General features: G+C 39.7%; 2 protein-coding genes and 1 long non-coding RNA gene across 3 annotated transcripts in view; 2 read left to right on the forward strand and 1 right to left on the reverse strand.

The window, feature by feature from the left end:
* Positions 1 to 574: 574 nt before the first annotated feature.
* Positions 575 to 2,441, forward strand: LOC106573483 (uncharacterized). The gene is made up of 2 exons (XR_001321355.2): positions 575 to 823; positions 1,072 to 2,441. It is a non-coding gene; the product is annotated as an uncharacterized lncRNA (long non-coding RNA).
* Positions 2,442 to 2,858: 417 nt separating this feature from the next.
* Positions 2,859 to 6,223, forward strand: pex11a (peroxisomal biogenesis factor 11 alpha). The gene is made up of 3 exons (XM_014148565.2): positions 2,859 to 3,143; positions 3,667 to 3,782; positions 4,198 to 6,223. The coding sequence occupies exons 1-3, from the start codon at positions 3,088 to 3,090 to the stop codon at positions 4,764 to 4,766; spliced, it is 741 nt and encodes a 246-aa protein (XP_014004040.1). The 5' UTR covers positions 2,859 to 3,087; the 3' UTR covers positions 4,767 to 6,223.
* A 5,390-nt stretch (positions 6,224 to 11,613) lies between these two features.
* Positions 11,614 to 18,618, reverse strand: part of LOC106573469 (RNA polymerase II elongation factor ELL2) — a 48,323-nt gene continuing 41,318 nt past the window's right edge. The window contains exons 10-12 of the mRNA XM_014148550.2: positions 14,262 to 14,433; positions 14,089 to 14,133; positions 11,614 to 13,652 (exon numbers count right to left, since the gene is read on the reverse strand). Of these exons, the coding sequence (XP_014004025.2) occupies positions 13,542 to 13,652; positions 14,089 to 14,133; positions 14,262 to 14,433 (328 nt within the window). The 3' untranslated portion in view covers positions 11,614 to 13,541. The remainder of the gene's footprint in view (positions 13,653 to 14,088; positions 14,134 to 14,261; positions 14,434 to 18,618) is intronic.

The raw sequence follows: 18,618 nt of genomic DNA on the forward strand, positions 1-18,618 counted from the left end.
AGGCTTTTTAGCACTGGTAAAGGGTAAGAGTTGGTACAAATACACCTCTTATTTCCAACTTCCAGTTGATTGTATTCCTCCAGATGACTCAGCCAACAGAGTAGATGACAATAATGCAGTAAACACCTGCCTGAACACTCAGCCAACAGAGTAGATGACAATAATGCAGTAAACAACAGCCTGTACACTCAGCCAACAGAGTAGATGACAATAATGCAGTAAACACCAGCCTGTACACTCAGCCAACAGAGTAGATGACAATAATGCAGTAAACACCAGCCTGTACACTCAGCCAACAGAGTAGATGACAATAATGCAGTAAACACCAGCCTGTACACTCAGCCAACAGAGTAGATGACAATAATGCAGTAAACACCAGCCTGTACACTCAGCCAACAGAGTAGAGGATGTATTGGCTCCACTAGCTCCATGTCAGGTGTTTTCCAGCAGAGGTGTCAGGTGTTTTCCAGCAGATCCATAGGGGAGTGTGTGTGTGTGTGTGTGTGTGTGTGTGTGTGTGTGTGTGTGTGTGTGTGTGTGTGTGTGTGTGTGTGTGTGTGTGTGTGTGTGTGTGTGTGTGTGTGTGTGTGTGTGTGTGTGTGTGTGTGTGTGTGTGTGTGTGTGTGTTTAGTATGCACTGGGCTCAGTCACACTTCACTGAGACACACCCTTTCTTCTTTCCCATCTGTTTCGTTTTCAGAAAAGTCGGTCTGAGTTTCACTTCACAGGGGAGGTGGGGAGGTTTTGTTGCTACCCTGCAGTATAAAATCCACCCACTGCTCGCTCTCCTCAGTCCTGCAGTCCCCTGCTGAACACCATTATGGTAAGCTTTATGTTTTTTGATTGCATCAATGACAACTTATATTTTAGGAACAGTGCAATATATACCAGCAACACATAACTACTTACACTGTATTACATTGTATTGCTACAAAATACTGTTTAGTTTTACATTTTATATTTTGTAAAAGTGATCAGTTGTATCATTCTCACTCAAATGTACGGTCAATATCACATGATAAAGGATCTCTCACACACACTGCATAACTGATAAACATGTTCTATCTGCAGATGACCACAGATGAGCAGGATGAAGAGGAAGATGATGATTATGACAAAACGTATGAAGATTATAAGTATAATTACTTTTTATAGTGTACAGTCAGTCTACTCCCAAGGGTAGCACACCAGGTTCCTTTGGCCCTGCATACTGCACGTACAATGTAGACCATGTGTGGGGCTGTGGAACTGGTGGGCAGAAGTCCATCTGAGGCACTGAAACAGGCCTTAAAACTAGGAGGCGGAACTCCTTCCAGATGAGGAAGGACTTAACCTTGAACAAAACAGACTATCACTATCACAATGCTATGTGAAGGTACTTGAATGAATTTCTGAGTGGCTCAGAACATCTCAGGGTTGCTGCTTTGGCTAATGGTTAGGATTGCATAACTTACTATATGAGGATATTATGGTTGTAGATATCTTTTCAATAATGTAAGATATGTAGATGCATCTAACCTTCAAACCCAGGATCTCTCCTGGAATGAAGCCACAAGTCTAAACTCCCATCTTCTGCTGTGTCATGCAAAAATGCACCACAAACCGCTGAAAGGCACAAAAGAGAGCCACTATGAGAAAGGAGGGCAGAGTTCCACCTGAGGTACTGAAGATAAGACAAGATGTCTACCAGGCCTTAAAGGGAGAAGCGCCGCCTACCAGATGAGGAAGGAGGACTTAAGCCTTGAAACCTTGAAGCGAGAAGACTCTCACAATATGAAGGCAGTTTATTATGTTAATCATAACATGATTACCATAATACATAATTTCTGTTGTACCTAAAACATATGGACATACATTATTGTATGTTCAACTATCACAACGCTATGTGAAGCAATGTGAAGTGTCTCAGAACATTTCAGCGTAGCTGCTTGCCCAAAATGGTCAGGATTGCATAATTTCCTATATATATTATAGTGGTCACTTGCTCTGAGACCTTGAAGTAGTTGTTCCCTTTGCTCGGCTTTTGTGGAGCAATGTGTAACGATGCTTCAAGGGTGACTGTTGTCTATGTGTGCAGAGGGTCCCTGATTCAAGCCCAGGTAGTGGCAAAGAGAGGGACGGAAGCTATACTGTTACACTGTTCAACTTTTAACATAGGGACTATGTTAAACTATAACTATAAGGATTTCTGTCGCTTGGTTTAGTGGCTAAAGGGAACATTTGAGGGTAGTTGTTCTGGATAAAATGGTTATGATTGCCTATATTTTCATAATGTATTATGAACATAATTTAGGGTGATTACATATGTTCATATATAATGTACATGTAGATACAACTAACTATCAAAGCCAAGTTAACATCTACCTTCACTTGGAGCCACCTGTAGAATGTCCCTTCTTGTGTTTTCCTTGTTTTGAAATAAATGTTTTCTTTCATTCTAATGTTGTCTGTATTTTGTATTCAAATTAATGTAATTCCTGTGAGATGAATGTGTAAGTACTTCCATGCCTATCATTATTGCTGATTCCTGTTGAACCATGATATTACTATGCCTAATTGACTTGCTTTGTTACATATTACTCGCGTAAGATCAGTGAATCTTACCCCAAGAAAGGAAATAATAAAATGATTACTGTTAAAAGTATTCGAAAGGTCCGTTTGACAAACCCACTTGTCCGTCTGCAAAACCCTCCGTACTGGAACGTAAATTCGCTATCTATGATGAGAGCAGTTGCCCATAGAGAATGATAGAGGCCAAAACGCCATTGAGGGCGTCCACAATTTTCATGTAGTAGAAAACTGGGTGGGACGTCCAACTTCATTGTGACCATGTTGGAGTAATGTCCAACTGGGTCATCAGGAGGGTGGGTCACCGGGAGGGGTTAGCCAATCGTGAAGAAGAAAATGTTCTACTTCAAAATTGAGATTGCCTCAATTGTCCTACATATGCTGTCAAATACCCTAAAATAACATAGATACAAAGATGAATCCTCTATCTATCTCTATGCAGTTGCCTTACTTTAGCCTCGGTTTGGCTGCAAGTTTGACATTTTATCTACTGTTTGAAACAACAAGGCACTGGTCGCAATGGAGTCTTTTGTTAAGTTCACAAATCAAAGTCAAGGAAGGGATCGTATTTTCAGGTACGTCATTGGTCTTTGGTAAGTTAGCTAGCTAAATCGGCTTATTTAGTAGAAAGCTAACGTTAGCTGTCTGCAGTAATTTAGCTAACTCATAACTTAAACATTAGGATTAAGCATAATTCCAACCTTAGCTAGCTAACTAATGCCAATGTTATCCATCATTCATTTGCTGCAACAAGTTACATCTCTTTGCTAATGTAGTTTGCTGACTGTCAATCTAGCAAGTCAGATCTCCTTTTCAGTATAACGTTACTAGCTACATATTGCTCCCGAGTAGCGCAGTGGTCTAAGGCACTGCATCTGTGCTAGAGACGTCACTACACACCCTGGTTCGATCCCGGGCTGTATCACAACCCGCCGTGATCGGGAGTTCCATAGGGCGGCGCACAATTGGTCCAACGTCGTCCGGGTTAAGCCGTCATTGTAAAATAAGAATTTGTTCTTAACTGACTTGTCTAGTTAAATAAACATATAGTTGCTGAAATGTGTCTAATGGTCTTAATGTCCAATGCTTGTATTTCAGAACAACCCAATATGCATGTGCCTTGGTGAAGTATTTGCTTCGCAATAATTCTGCAAGGAAAGAGCTTGTTGTCAAGCTGCAGAGTCTGGAGTCCAACATGAGTTCTGGAAGGAAATGTGAGTTTGTACAACCTTCACCACCACCAACTATTACGCTCCCCATGGACATACTGTAGCTAACTAACCATTAGAACAAGTGTTTTTGAAATGAGCTGTAGGCTAATTATTATTGGATGGCTTTGTTGACTGTAAGTGGAGAACATTTTGGGTATCAGACCCTCAACCACTCGGAAGAGTAGGATCACTAGGCTGTTTCTGCAATTGCATAAGACGTAGACCGTTAATAATTACATAAGCAGTGATTTCCCCAGCCATAGGTCATATAGGAAAGCTGTAGTTCTATTCCTGGAAAGAAGCTCTAGTTTTGTGCTGACAAATATTTGGTTCAATCAGTCAAATGTTGCCTACTTGATAACTGTTTTCATTCATGAGCATGAGCTGAATTCTGTCCTTTTTATGTTCTTTGTTTCAGTGTTCAGACTGGGGAACACTGTGAATGCCATTGACGCTGCCAAGCGAACCTTGCAGCTCTCTGACCCTGTGTTGCGCCTCTGCCTTACTGTGGCGAACCTCAACCGCGCCCTTTACTTTATCTGCGATAATGTGCTCTGGGCCAGAAATGTTGGCCTTGTCCCTGGTATTGACAAGGAGCGCTGGAGCTTGAATGCCTCTTGTTGCTACTTCCTGTCCCTGGTTATGAGTCTGACCAGAGATGTTTACGTAATCACCCGGACTATGGTTCAGAGAACCAGAGATAGGCAGTTTCAGCAGAAAATGGATCAGCACCTCAACGACAACCCTGACGTGGCTACTGTTATTGTTCCTCAGCTGGATGCTTTTCTGTTCCTGCTCTTCGAGAGTCTCAAAAGCCATCCCTCGGTTGCCCTCGACACACTGAAAAACATTTGTGATATTTTCATTCCACTGGACAGGCTGGGTGTGTACCGGTCAAACCCAGGAGTGGTGGGCTTTTGTGGGCTCATTTCTTCTCTCTTGGGGATAGTGTCTGTCTTGCACCCCAGTTTGAAAATCCAACCGTAACCTAGAGTTGAAGGAAAATGAAAGGAGCTAGAATTATGAAATTAGGAGAAGTCATACACAGTACAATGGGCAGATGCCAGTACTAAGGTTTATAGTCATTTTTCAGGGGTACTATCCTACTTTGAATGTCACTTCAGGGGAAGCTGCATGTTAGCAGAAGTTCACTGATGACAGCAACCCCTTCAGATAGCAATTAGGAGCTTAAAGAGCAAACACTTATGAGTAGCCAATGTGTATGATTACTGTTAGGACCAGCAACAGCTCATAGGTGGATCCATATGTACCTTTTAGACATCTTCAAAAATAATACTTTGCAGTAGTTTAGGGATCAAAGACAGACGAGGCTGGACAGGGATCTTAGTCAACTTTGTTTACTAGTGTTTAATTGAGCCAAAGGAGGTTTGTGATATATGGCCAATATACCACATCTAAGGGCTGTTCTTAAGCACGACACAGCATGGAGTGCCTGGACACAGCCCTTAGCTGTGGTATATTGGCTATATATCATAAACCCCCAAGGTGCCTTATTGCTTTTATAAACTGGTTAATGTATTTAGAGCAGTAAAAATAAATGTTTTGTCATACCCATGGTATACGGTCTGATATACCATGGTTGTCAGCCAATAAGCTTTCAGGGCTCGAACCACCCAGCAATTTATAATTGAACATACAGCACTGTAGGTGGGGGCCATAATGCTTTATTAACTAAATAAGTTAACGGATCATGAGTTGCGTGATTAAGCATTTTAACACTAATCCAAACCCACCAGCTGAGCAGCACTGTCTCCTGTATGTCTTTGATTCCAAGGCCACTTTGTATAATCATGTGAATTTGCACAGCCTGTGCAATTGATAAAAGGAAGCATTCACTTTGGAAATAAGGCCCTTATGATGTAGCATATAACTGATTGAAATGAAAACAAATTCAAGTGTACTTTAGATTGTGACCAATTGGAGCATTTACCAAACAAGTTTTGTTAATGTCTTGTGTAATTGTCAAATCATGTACAGTATTTTTCTTTATTGTATTGTTGTTTAACTATGTACCAATACATGAAACACTGATGTTTAGGCCACTCCTGCCTTTTTAGTTACAATAACCTTCCTCTTAATAGATGCTGTTCAGCATCCATAGTCTACCTCACTTTTTAGATGGTCTACATTTTCTATTCTGCCTGGGATATCAACTATGGCAGGGATATGGCCTAGAAGTCAGTATTTCTCCAGCGCTTTAAAACGTTTGTAACAAACACTATGGTTATAGAATGAAATCAGTTTCAAAAGGTTAACACTAATCAATAGTTGTAATGTTCTGTTTATCATGAGAAAAGTACAAAGTCTATGCAAATAATGTATTCCATAATGGAAGAGCCTTATTAATACTTATGCATAATGTAACTTAACAAAATGGATTGAATTTGATCAAACCTGTTCAATAATAAAATAGATTTTGTTGACGTTGATGCTATAATTCACAATGCATATGTAAAGTTGGACAAAGTTCAAATAACATAGTTAAAAACCAAGCATGTTTGATAAATGGGGCCCATGGGACAGAAAAATATTGCAACACAAAGTAGATGGATGATAATTTGGGGTTGAAATGCAAATTTTTTATTGGATTGCAAAAGTTCAAAGTAATGCATTATTGCTCAAGGTTCCCTCTCCCCACATTGCTAATATTTACCTAATTTTCAAAGACAATAACCAAGGTTATTTTGATGATTTGGAAAATATCTCAAGGATCTGGAAAATAAGTGCATCCATCTTATCCAAACATCGAGAATATTTGTCGTTTGCTTAATTGATTTTATCGAAAGTTGTGCAATTTTCCCCAAACTACTCAGCAAAAAAAGAAACGTCCTCGCAGTGTCAACTGCGTTTATTTTCAGCAAACTTAACATGTGTAAATATTTGTATGAACATAAGAATCAACAACTGAGACAAACTGAACAAGTTCCACAGACGTGACTAACAGAAATTGAATAATGTGTCCCTGAACAAAGGGAGGGGCCAAAATCAAAAGTAACAGTCAGTATCTGGTGTGGCCACCAGCTGCATTAAGTACTGCATCTCCTCATGGACTGCACCAGATTTGCCAGTTCTTGCTGTGAGATGTTACCCCACTCTTCCACCAAGGCACCTGCAAGTCCCCAGACATTTCAGGGGGGAATGGCCCTAGCCCTCACCCTCTGATCCAACAGGTCCAGACGTGCTCAATGGGATTGAGATCCGGGCTCTTCGCAGGCCATGGCAGAACACATTCCTGTCTTGCAGGAAATCGCGCACAGAACGAGCAGTATGGCTGATGGCATTGCTGGATGGTCATGTCAGGATGAGCCTGCAGGAAGGGTACCACATGAGGGAGGAGAATGTCTTTCCTATAAACGCACAGCGTTGAGATTGTGTGCAATGACAACAAGCTCAGTCCGATGATGCTGTGACACACCGCCCCAGAACATGATGGACCCTCCACCTCCAAAATCAATCCCGCTCCAGAGTACAGGCCTCGGTCTAATGCTCATTCCTTCGACGATAAACGCGAATCCGATCATCACCCCTGGCCCATAGGCGACATTGTTGCCGGTGTTGTCTGGTGAGGACCTGCCTTACAACAGAACAGACCTACAAGCCCTCAGTCCAGCCTCTCTCAGCCTATTGCGGACAGTCTGAACACTGTTAGAGGGATTGTGCGTTCCTGGTGTAACTCGGGCAGTTGTTGTTGCCATCCTGTACCTGTCCTGCAGGTGTTGTTACACGTGGTCTGCCACTGCGAGGACGATCAGCTGTCCATCCTGTCTCCCTTTAGCACTGTCTTAGGCGTCTCACAGTACGGACATTGCAATTTATTGCCCTGGCCACATCTGCAGTCCTCATGCCTCCTTGCAGTATGCCTAAGGCACGTTCACGCATATGAGCAGGGACCCTGGGCATCCTTCTTTTGGTGATTTTCAGAGTCAGTAGAAAGGCCTCTTTAGTGTCCTGAGTTTTCATAACGGTGACCTTAATTTCCGACTGTCTGTAAGCTGTTAGTGTCTTAACCGTTCCACAGGTGCATGTTCAGTATTTGTTTATGGTTAATTGAAAAAGCATGGGAAACAGTGTTTCAACCCTTTACAGTGAAAATCTGTGAAGTTATTTAGATTTTTAGAAATTATCTTTGAAAGACAGGGTCCTGAAAAATTGACGTTTCTTTTTTTGCTGAGTTAATAATTGACATTTTCACTAAAGTAGAGAATTGTTTGATGTACAGTCAATATTCAAGATGTAGGCGGCCTATAATATCAGTTTGTGATGCAAGGAATTCCAATAAAAGTGCTGCAATGTCGCCACCTTAAGGAAATATAGGAATTTTAACTCAATTCTTGATGAAAAGCTTTATTCTTTGTTTTTAGAGACAATACATGTTGTAGGCTTTTTCTAGAGGAACAGGTGGTGACAAAGCATCCCCCCCACTGAAAATTGCAAAAATATATATTCCATTTCCCTTTTTCCAAGGAGAGGCTTCTCGTCTGCCTAATAGACTGAGAAAAGTGTGCAAAGGAGGAACCAAAAAAAGAAAACATTAAAAGCAATAAATAGTTACACAAATGTTCTCATAGGTAGACTGCAGTGACATACTGGACAAGATTTAATTTCACATTTCTTTTGAGACGTTTAATTTACCAATATCAACAAAGTAAACGCACCAGCAAAAGCAAGACAATTACCTTAAAATAATCTTAGAGTTGTTTGATTTGTAAGCAGTATCCAGATGAAATTTCAAGAGCACATTGTGGGTGTCAACAGTTTTTAAAGGACCTTTAGCCACAAAGCTGTAGGCCTACACATGAAAAATCCAATTTAGGGACCAATAATTTGACTGCATACATTTGGTTTCAACTGCATGTTATGCAATAATATCAATTATGAAAGATAAGAACATTATGTAAACACCAATGTGACTCAGATTTTCCTATTAGAAGGCACCTAGCTAACTCCTGCATATATCACAATTAGCACTTATTCAGATGACCAGCCTCTATGGCTCAGTCCAATACTGGACACAGAGACAGTGGTATATGCTGGTCTCATATCTGATCATGTGCTTTCCAGAATACCACAGTAGCATACATTTCATTTAGGACATTTAGAATTCAACATGAAAAAATAAACCAAACTGTGACAGAAGAACTCTGACATTTACATGTCAGTGATGAATCTGGTCGAGTCAAGCACTTCTGACAGACCGTTCACATAGACACTTATACATAGCTCTTGAACCTGGTGGTTTGTGACAGTGGTGCAGAATTGTATTGGATGAGAAAAGGCCCTTAACACAATCACAATAATTTTTTCTACTCTATTCATGATTATCAAAAAGATCCACAGACCACTCATATGGATGAGGGAAATTAACAGAAATTAAACACAAAAGGATGAGGGGCTCTATTCAATATGTATCGCTGAAGCATTATAGGCTGCGTGACAGAAATGTAAAGGTCATTTCTGGATAGAGACGACATATGCAGCGATTACCGTAAATACAGTCTGCACTAACGCTGGAAAATTGGCTTTAAATTTCAAATCACTCTGTAATGTTGACTCATTAACCTGGCTGATGCGTGACCCACGTGACTACACAGCGAGCTGTGACTCATTGATGTTAGTAAGACTAAGGACTCACATGGTAGAGGAGGAATAGATCAACATTGTATTCTAACACTTAAAAAAAATGCTCTGACATAATGGATGTTTTCAATATTACGTTAACTTAAATTCAGAATTTCCTTAAACCTAAAAATAAGTGAACTAAAATACATGATCCTGAAACATCTGCATATGCGCAGATAAATAAAAAGTATAGAAAATTCATATCAGAGACATGGAAATGTGTGATGGGTATGTTAAGGCAAAAATGAACTTTATCTTCCCATTTACACCCATCTTAAGACAGCAATTAAGTAGCAAGATTGTGTACACTGACAGTCACATCGACTTCAATACTGCTTAAGAGTAGTCACTGTATCTGAATATATATATAAATAACACACACACACACAGTACCAATTAAAAATTGACACCTGCTCATTCAAGGGTTTTTATTTTTACTATTTTCTACATTGTAGAATAATAGTGAAGACATCAAAACTATGAAATATCACAAATGGAATCATGTAGTAACCAAAAAAGTGTTAAACAAATCTAAATATATTTTAGATTCTTCAAAGTAGCCACCCTTTGCCTTGATGACAGCTTTGCACACTATTGGCATTCTCTCGACCAGCTTCACCTAGAATGCTTTTCAAAAAGTCTTGAAGCATTTCCCACATATGCTGAGCACTTGTTGGCTACTTTTCCTTCACTCTGCGGTCCAACTCATCCCAAACCATCTCAACAGGGTTGAGGTTAGGTGATTGTGGAGGCCAGGTCATCTGATGCAGCACTCCATCACTCTCCTTCTTGGCCAAATAGCCCTTACACAGTCTGGAGGTGTGTTGGGTCATTGTTCTGTTGAAAAATAAATGATAGTCCCACTAAGCGCAAACCAGATGGGATGGCATATCGATGCAGAATTCTGTAGTAGTGGTAGCCATTCTGGTTAAGTGTGCCTTGAATTCTAAATAAATCACTGACAGTGTCACCAGCAAAGCACCGCCACACCATCACACTTCCTTGGGGTCCTTTAGAAGTGGTTTCTTTGCAGCAATCGACCATGAAGGCCTGATTCACGCAGTCTCCTCTGAACAGCTGATGTTGAGATGTGTTTGTTACTTGAACTCTGAAGCATTTATTTGGGCTGCAGTTTCTGAGGCTGGTAACTAATGAACTTATCCTCTGCAGCAGAAGTAACACTGGGTCTTCCTTTCCTGTGGCGGTCCTCATGAGAGCCAGTCTCATCATAGTGCTTGATGGTTTTTGCGACTGCACTTGAAGACATTTTCCAAATTGACTGACTTTCATGTCTTAAAGTAATGTTGGACTGTCATTTCTCTTTGCTTATTTGAGCTGTTCTTGCCATAATATGGACTTGGTCTTTTACCAAATAGGGATGGTATACAGAAGTTAGGGCTAACTTGTCACAACACAACTGATTGGCTCAAACACATTAAGGAAAGAAATTCCACAAATTACATTTTAACAAGGCACACCTGTTAACTGAAATGCATTCTAGGTGACTACCTCATGCAGCTGGATGAGAGAATGCCAAGACTGTGCAAATCTGTCAAGGCAAAGGGTGGTTACTTTGAAGAATCTCAAATATATTTTGATTTGTTTAACACTTTTTTTGGTATTACATGATTCCATGTGTTATTTCATAGTTTTGATGTCTTCACTATTCTACAATGTAGACAATAGTAAAAAATAAAGAAAGACCCTGGAATGAGTAGGTGTGTCCAAACTTTTGACTGGTACTGCAATCATGCATGCATGCATGCATGCATGCATGTATGTATGTAAGTAATATAGCTCTCTACAAGCCACAGATAATGAACTGTATGAAATCCCAGATGATGATACATCCAGAGAGGCTAAGTTAATGTGGTCCAGTTTGTTGAAAGGCATTTACTCCAACACATCCTTATGTTGGAATGGAACATTCACTGTTTCAAACTGAAAATAAACTGTCCTATCTTGGCAATCTATATTGTTCGTGGAGGTGAAATCTAGTGAACTGCTACAGCAACACAATGAAATACCACCGGTTAGCACAGTATTGTCCTACAAAGCAGTGTCGACAGCAAGAGTGAAGAAGTTCACACACAAGTCAGAAAATAGATCTGTGAGATCTCATCTTTGAACAACAGGATGGACAATCTTATTTATGACGCCCTGTATCCGGTTGAAATCAGCAGACACCAGAAGCTTTAAGGCATTGCATTTAATCACTGCATGGACGCAACCCTATGTTTCTTGCTGGACTGAGAATGCATTCACAAGCACAAGCTTATAAAAAGGGCTTCAGGAAGTACTGTTAAATGCACTGGTATTCCACCCAGTCTCACAAATGTAATGGACTATTGATCGAGGTAATAAAAGATTTGTTAATATTGTATGAACTTTATTACCATCAAAGGTCAGAGCATACTGGCTCAAACAATGAAAACCATTTATCCAGAAGGATAAGTAGGTAATAGAACGCCACAACAATCTTGACAAATCTTCTATTAACTGTGCTCGATTGCTGTTCTTATTCAGAATAGTGTTCTTTCAGTAACATGGGAGTATACTGTATGACTATGATGGCACATCCTCTATCCTACACATTTCAGCAGGCAATTCCCCTTGCCCATATTTGATGAAGCAGAATGCCATAATTACTGCCAACAGGAACCACAGACTGAATGTGATGTTTGGGTTAGATGTATAGGATGTTTGACTGGTATGTCCGATTAATGACATTGTATCATTAACTTTAACAAAGAGATCAATTATCAGCTCAAACAGTTCATGTTCATAGATGTCGAAGATATTTCCACAGAACATTGTTTAGGCCACTCCTACCTTTTTACAATATTCCTCTTAATATCTGCTGTTCAGCAGTTCAGCATACATAGTCCAGCTTATTTTTTAGATGGTCTACATTTTGTATTTTGCCTGGAACATCACCAAATGGCAGGGATATGGCCTATGAGGCAGTATTTCTCTACAGTGCTTTAAAACATTTGTGAAATGTTTCTGTAACAAACCGTATGGTTATAGAATGAGATTTACGTTTCAAAGGTTCTAATGATTAACACTATCAAGAGTTGTAGCTGTTTTCGGTTTATCATGTGAAAAGTAGAAAAAGTCTATGCAAATAATGTATTCCACAATGGAAGAGCATTACTAATACTGATTGAAATGAACAACAAGTCCAAGTGTACTTTAGATTGTGACCAATTGGAGCATTTATCAAACACGTTTTTTGTTAATGTCTTAGCTAATTGTCAAATCATGTACAGTATTTTTATTTGTAATTTTGTATCGCTTTTAAAAAACTATGTATCAATACCTGAAATGCTGATGTTTAGGCTACTCCTACCTTTTTACAGTTACAATATTCTTCCTCTTTATAGCTGCTGTTCAGCATAGTCTACCTCCTTATTTAGATAGTCTACATTTTGTATTCTGCCTGGGACATCAACAATGGCAGGGATATGGCCTAGAAGTCATGTCTAAGATATTTCCACAGAACATTAAATATCTTCCAGCTTTCCCTAATCTTAATCCAGTGATTACAACCCTCTCTATAGGAATGAAGACTTAATATAATTATTTTACATCTATACATTCAGTGAAACAGCAAACAAATTGTACTGGGTACTTAAATATAGCATTGATAGAAGACTGGGTATGAAGAGCATTTGTTCTTATCTGTCCTTATGATTGTACCATCAAACCAATATGCCTTTGTGTGTAGTCATGATAATAGACAAAACGATAAAAGCATTTGGGCAGGAGAGTTCATGTACATTTTGCATTATGGGTAGAAAAAGGAATTTGGCTTAAATTGTGTCATCTTATGATTTATACACCACAACAAATTCCAGTCATTACAACACTCACCCTCAACAATAAAAACATTAAAGGGTTTCATTTGCTCACAAGTTGCTGGTCTTGGCCCACTTCATATAAGATAACATCGCTCCTCTCTCCCATCAACACTGGGAGGAGTGAAGTGAATGTGTGATTCATATGTGATTCCAGGTCACTCCAGGACCCAGGCTTGGCTGGGCAGTCTTTTGGTCCATGGGGAGTCTTTTGGTCCATTGATACAGTAACACCCTGTGGCAGCAGGGTGCAGGCCAGTCACTATGAAGGGGCCTGGGTACGGTCATAGTCCAGGATCAGACCTTTGATGTGAGAAAGTTTCTGATGCAAATACTCGCATCGCTTCTTCTCTTCCCGGTAACCAGGGAACTTCTGTAAAGTCAAGGCAGAGGGGTGTCAGAGAGCTGGCATTACGGTGACATGGTCAAGGCAGAGGGGTGTCAGAGAGCTGGCATTACAGTGACATGGTCAAGGCAGAGGGGTGTCAGAGAGCTGGCATTACAGTGACATGGTCAAGGCAGAGGGGTGTCAGAGAGCTGGCATTACAGTGACATGGTCAAGGCAGAGGGGTGTCAGAGAGCTGGCATTACAGTGACATGGTCAAGGCAGAGGGGTGTCAGAGAGCTGGCATTACAGTGACATGGTCAAGGCAGAGGGGTGTAGAGTATATGGGAAAAGATGATCCAATCCTAATAAGATTAATATCACTGGTATGAGTTCAAGTTATTTGTGATATTCATACAGGTTACAGTAGACAAGACCGGCTATACAATAATTTAATTATATTTCCTGCTCATGGATTACTTACTTTCTTATACTTTCTGTATTTCTGCAGTATTTGCTCCTCCATGAGCTGTAAGGGTGGAAAAATAACAGACATTTAGTAAGTCCTTGAAAGTACATCAAACCAGGTCTTCAACTGTTTAACCAGAAGTGTTTTGTATTGTGTGAGTGGAAGTGATGTCAGTTCCTTGCTCATACCTTGTATTCCTGTGTACCGGGGGACAGAGTGTTTATCTTGGAACCCAGCTGAACAAACATCTCAGTGATGGTACCGATCCGGTCGTGCAGGGCCCTGTACTCATCGTACTCTGCACAGAAATCCTGCTTGTACTGTTGTCGCTGTTCTGAGGCTGTGATGGTGTTGTACTTTCTGGAAAGAGAGACCAACATCTTGTGAGCTGTCATTTCAACAACCAACGTGGAATGGCCACATCAGGAGGTAGGAATAGAAACATTCATGGTTCTTTCCAGCAGGTGGCACTGCAGATTAGCAGAGTGATGGCCTATGACTCCCCAATGATTTCAGAGAGATTTAGAAATGGAAGACAGATACTAATAATTAGGTGCTTACATTTGTCCCATTTCATGTACAAGTGTGTATTATACACGTGTGAATTGGACATTGTTTTTTGCATATCCCACTCCCCCTGAGATACCCTCAGAGAGTGGGGTCACGGCCAGGGATCTGCCATTATAGATGGCGACCCTGGAGCAATTAGGGTTAAGTGCCTTTCTCAAGGGGACATCGACGCCTAGTACATTTTCGGTTACTGGCCCAATGCTCTACCTGCTGCGCCTAGATTATTTGTTTTCTAAGTCACTCTTATTTATTTTTTAACACACAACATAAAAATAAAAAACAGCATAGATGCACAAACATCAATGACATCAGACCTACCCAGACCCCCCCCCCGCGCTCGCATCACTCTCCGCCACATGGCCTCAAACTGCATAATTTTGTTTCTCTCCATCACCCACGCACTTTCAACATTAGACCTTTCCATTGTGTTAGAGATGGAGGATTTCCAGTTTAAGTATACATTTTTTCAAGATGATTGACAAGAAAAGTATCGTCCAACACATCGGGTATCTCACTACTCACTCAGATGCATGTATTGAAATATGCAGACAGATGGATTAAAAGTACATTTACATTGTAATACTTCTGACAGACAACTTTCTAACTCCGCCCATAACTTCTGGACTTCATAGCATTCCCAGAAGTCATGGATTATTGAGTAATTGTTAGTTTTACACTTAAGACATGACTCTGCCTTTGTGCTGTAGAATTTGTGAATTTTGTCTCTTTTATAATAAATTCTACACATTTTCATTAACTGTTTCCTCCAGCTTGTGCCAATATCAGTTATTTTTAAGTCTTGGTTCCAATAGTTAATCAAAAAAAAATTTCTAAGAGATTGTCAGTTGGATAGGCTGTCTGCAAGGTTTTATACATCTTAACTACACTACATGACCAACAGTATGTGGACACCTGCTCGTCAAACATCTCATTCCAAAATCATGGGCATTAATATGGAGTTGGTCCCCCCTTTGCTTCTATAACAGCCTCCACTCTTCTGGGAAGGCTTGCCACTAGATGTTGGAACATTGCTGCGGGGACTTTCATTCAGCCACAAGAGCATTGGTGAGGTCGGGCACTGATGTTTAGCGATTAGGCTGGCTCGCAGTTGGCGTTCCAATTTATTCCAGAGTTGTTCGATGGGGTTGAGATCAGGGCTCTGTGCAGACCAGTCAAGTTCTTACACGCCGATCTCAACAAACCATTTATGTATGGACCTCGCTTTGTGCACGGTCTTGCTGAAACAGGAAAGGGCCTTCCCTCAAAGTTGGAAGCACAGAAATGTCTAGAATGTCATTGTATGCTGTAGCGTTAATATTTCACTTCACTGGAAATAAGGGGCCTAGCTTGAACCATGAAAAACAGCCATTGACCATTATTCCTCCTTCACCAATCTTTACAGTTGGCACTATGCATTGGGGCAGGTACCGTTCTCCTGGTATCCGCCAAACCCAGATTCATCCGTCACACTGCCAGATGAAGAAGCATGATTCATCACTCCAGAGAACGCGTTTCAACTGCTCCAGAGTCCAATGGTGGCGAGCTTTACACCACTCCAGCCGACGCTTGGCATTGCGCATGGTGATCTTAGGGTTCTGTGCGGCTGCTCGGCCATAGAAACTCTGTAGTGAGTGTTGCAACCGAGGACAGACAATTTTTATGCACTACAGCCCTCGGCGGTCCCGTTCTGTGAGCTTGTGCGGCCTACAACTTTGCGGCTGAGTCGTCGTTGCTCCTAGACGTTTCCACTTCACAATAACAGCACTTACAGTTGACCGGGGCAGCTCTAGCAGGGCAGAAATTTGACGAACTGACTTGTTGAAAAGGTGGCATCCTATGACTGTGTCACGTTGAAAGTCACTGAGCCCTTCAATAAGACCATTCTAATCCAATCATTTGAAGGGGTGTCCACATAGAGTGATAGACAGAGTGACAGGCAGACAGACAGAGTGACAGTATGTGGACACCCCTTCAAATGAATGGATTCGGCTATTTCAGCCACACTTGTTCCTGAAAGGTGTATAAAATCGAACACACAGCCATGCAATCTCGATAAACATTGGCAGTAGAAAGATCTTACTGAAGGGCTCAGTGACTTTCAATGTGACACTGTCATAGGGATGCCACCCTCATATGAATATCCTTTTCTGACTCAAATAAGATTCCTCAAGATTGCTCTGATGTCCAAAAAATTTTATGATATGAAACTTTTAAGTTGCATGCATTTAAGAATAACTACATTGAACAGACTAAAATTGCTTCTTAACTCTAATGGAAATGTATGTATTTCCGATTACCAAGTAATTTATGGTTACTATGCCTTTAGTTTTCCCATGTGTACCAATTTAAAAATCGGTGAATTATGAAAAGCTATCCAAGGATTGTTCCATACGGTTGTGTTTTTAGGGTGTGATATTGGCTCTCGTAGAATAACTTACATTTTCTTCCATATTGTTATAGTGTACTTAACTAGGAAGTTCTTAATGTTCTTAGCTTTATCCTTTGAAAATAGACACGTGAAAAGATGAGCATGTGCATTTTCAATATGTACTCATTGCTCTTCTTTAGTGCATTTAACGATATGGTCGCAAGTAAACACCTTGGGTGGCGAGTTAATACAATTCCAAGTCTGGAATGTAAAAAACACCCTCAGACTTAGATGTAAAACTTTCCTTTTTGTTTTATGAGTTGTATTTGCCCATATCAAGTCTGTTATGACCGAGTATACTTTTTTAAATGTCTTCGGTGGGGTAATTGCTATTACCAGGAATAAATATACAAACGCTGGGAGCCATGTCATTCTGAAGAGGTTTATTCTACCTGGAAGATTGTTCCATTTAATTAGATCCGTTTTCATATTGTTGAGTAATGGGATAAACAAATCTTTATACATTTGTTGTTACTTATTTAGCATCCTAAGTTTTTGTGGTCCACTTAAAGGATTACTGTAGATCATGAGTTATTGTTTTTAATTTCCATTATTTCAGGGGTTTTCCACATTATTTTATATCTTGAGATTTGAGAGTATTCGGAAAATATTTTTAGCAAGGGGGGCATTGAGTTTTCAATATTGGTCAGGTTTATCAGGAGATCTGCAAATAAGTTTTGTTTATATTCATATTTACCAATACTGATTCCTGTTACATGTGTGTCCTGTTTAATTCTTTCTGCAATTGGTTAAATAGCCAGTGGAAACAGGAAGGGGGGAGAGGGGACATCCCTGTCTTGTGCCCCTTTCTAAAGCCATTTCATTAGATAATGTATTATTTGTGTATATTTTTGCTTTAAGACATTTATATAACATTTTCATTAAACGTATTATTTCAGCTTGAAAGTTACCAAAGGCCATTCAAGATGGTTGAAAGACGTTTTGGCCTCAGCCATTAATGATCAATCTATATCTTGTTTTTTTTGCATATTGTATGTATTAAACTGAAACATGTTCTTTAATTTGCGTCAATTTTTTTATATACCTTGTTTGATTGATAATACTTTTGCCATTGTACTGCTTTTGAGCTTTGTTATTATTTTGTCAATTTATAAAATGTATGGGTCTGTAATCAGCAGGGGGTTCTCCAGATTTTTCTGGTTTTGATATAACTGAAATAACTATTTGATACATGGACCTGGGAAGCACTGAATTGAGTGACGTGTGTTGTCATGTGTGTAAATAGGGCGGCGCACAATTGGCCCAGCATCGTCCGGGTTAGGGGACGGTTTGACCGGTGTAGGCCGTCATTGTAAAATAAGATTGTTCTTAACCGATTTGCCTAGTTAAATAAAGGAAAAAATATATAAATATATATATATAAATAAATATATATATATATATATATATATATATATAAATATAAATAAATATATATATAAATATAAATAAATATATATATATATATAAAATATATATATATATATAAATAAATAAATATATATAAAATATATATAAATAAATAAATATATATATATAAATATATA

Source organism: Salmo salar, chromosome ssa16 (genome assembly GCF_905237065.1).
Source record: "Salmo salar chromosome ssa16, Ssal_v3.1, whole genome shotgun sequence".
NCBI classification, from domain to species: Eukaryota; Metazoa; Chordata; class Actinopteri; order Salmoniformes; family Salmonidae; genus Salmo; species Salmo salar.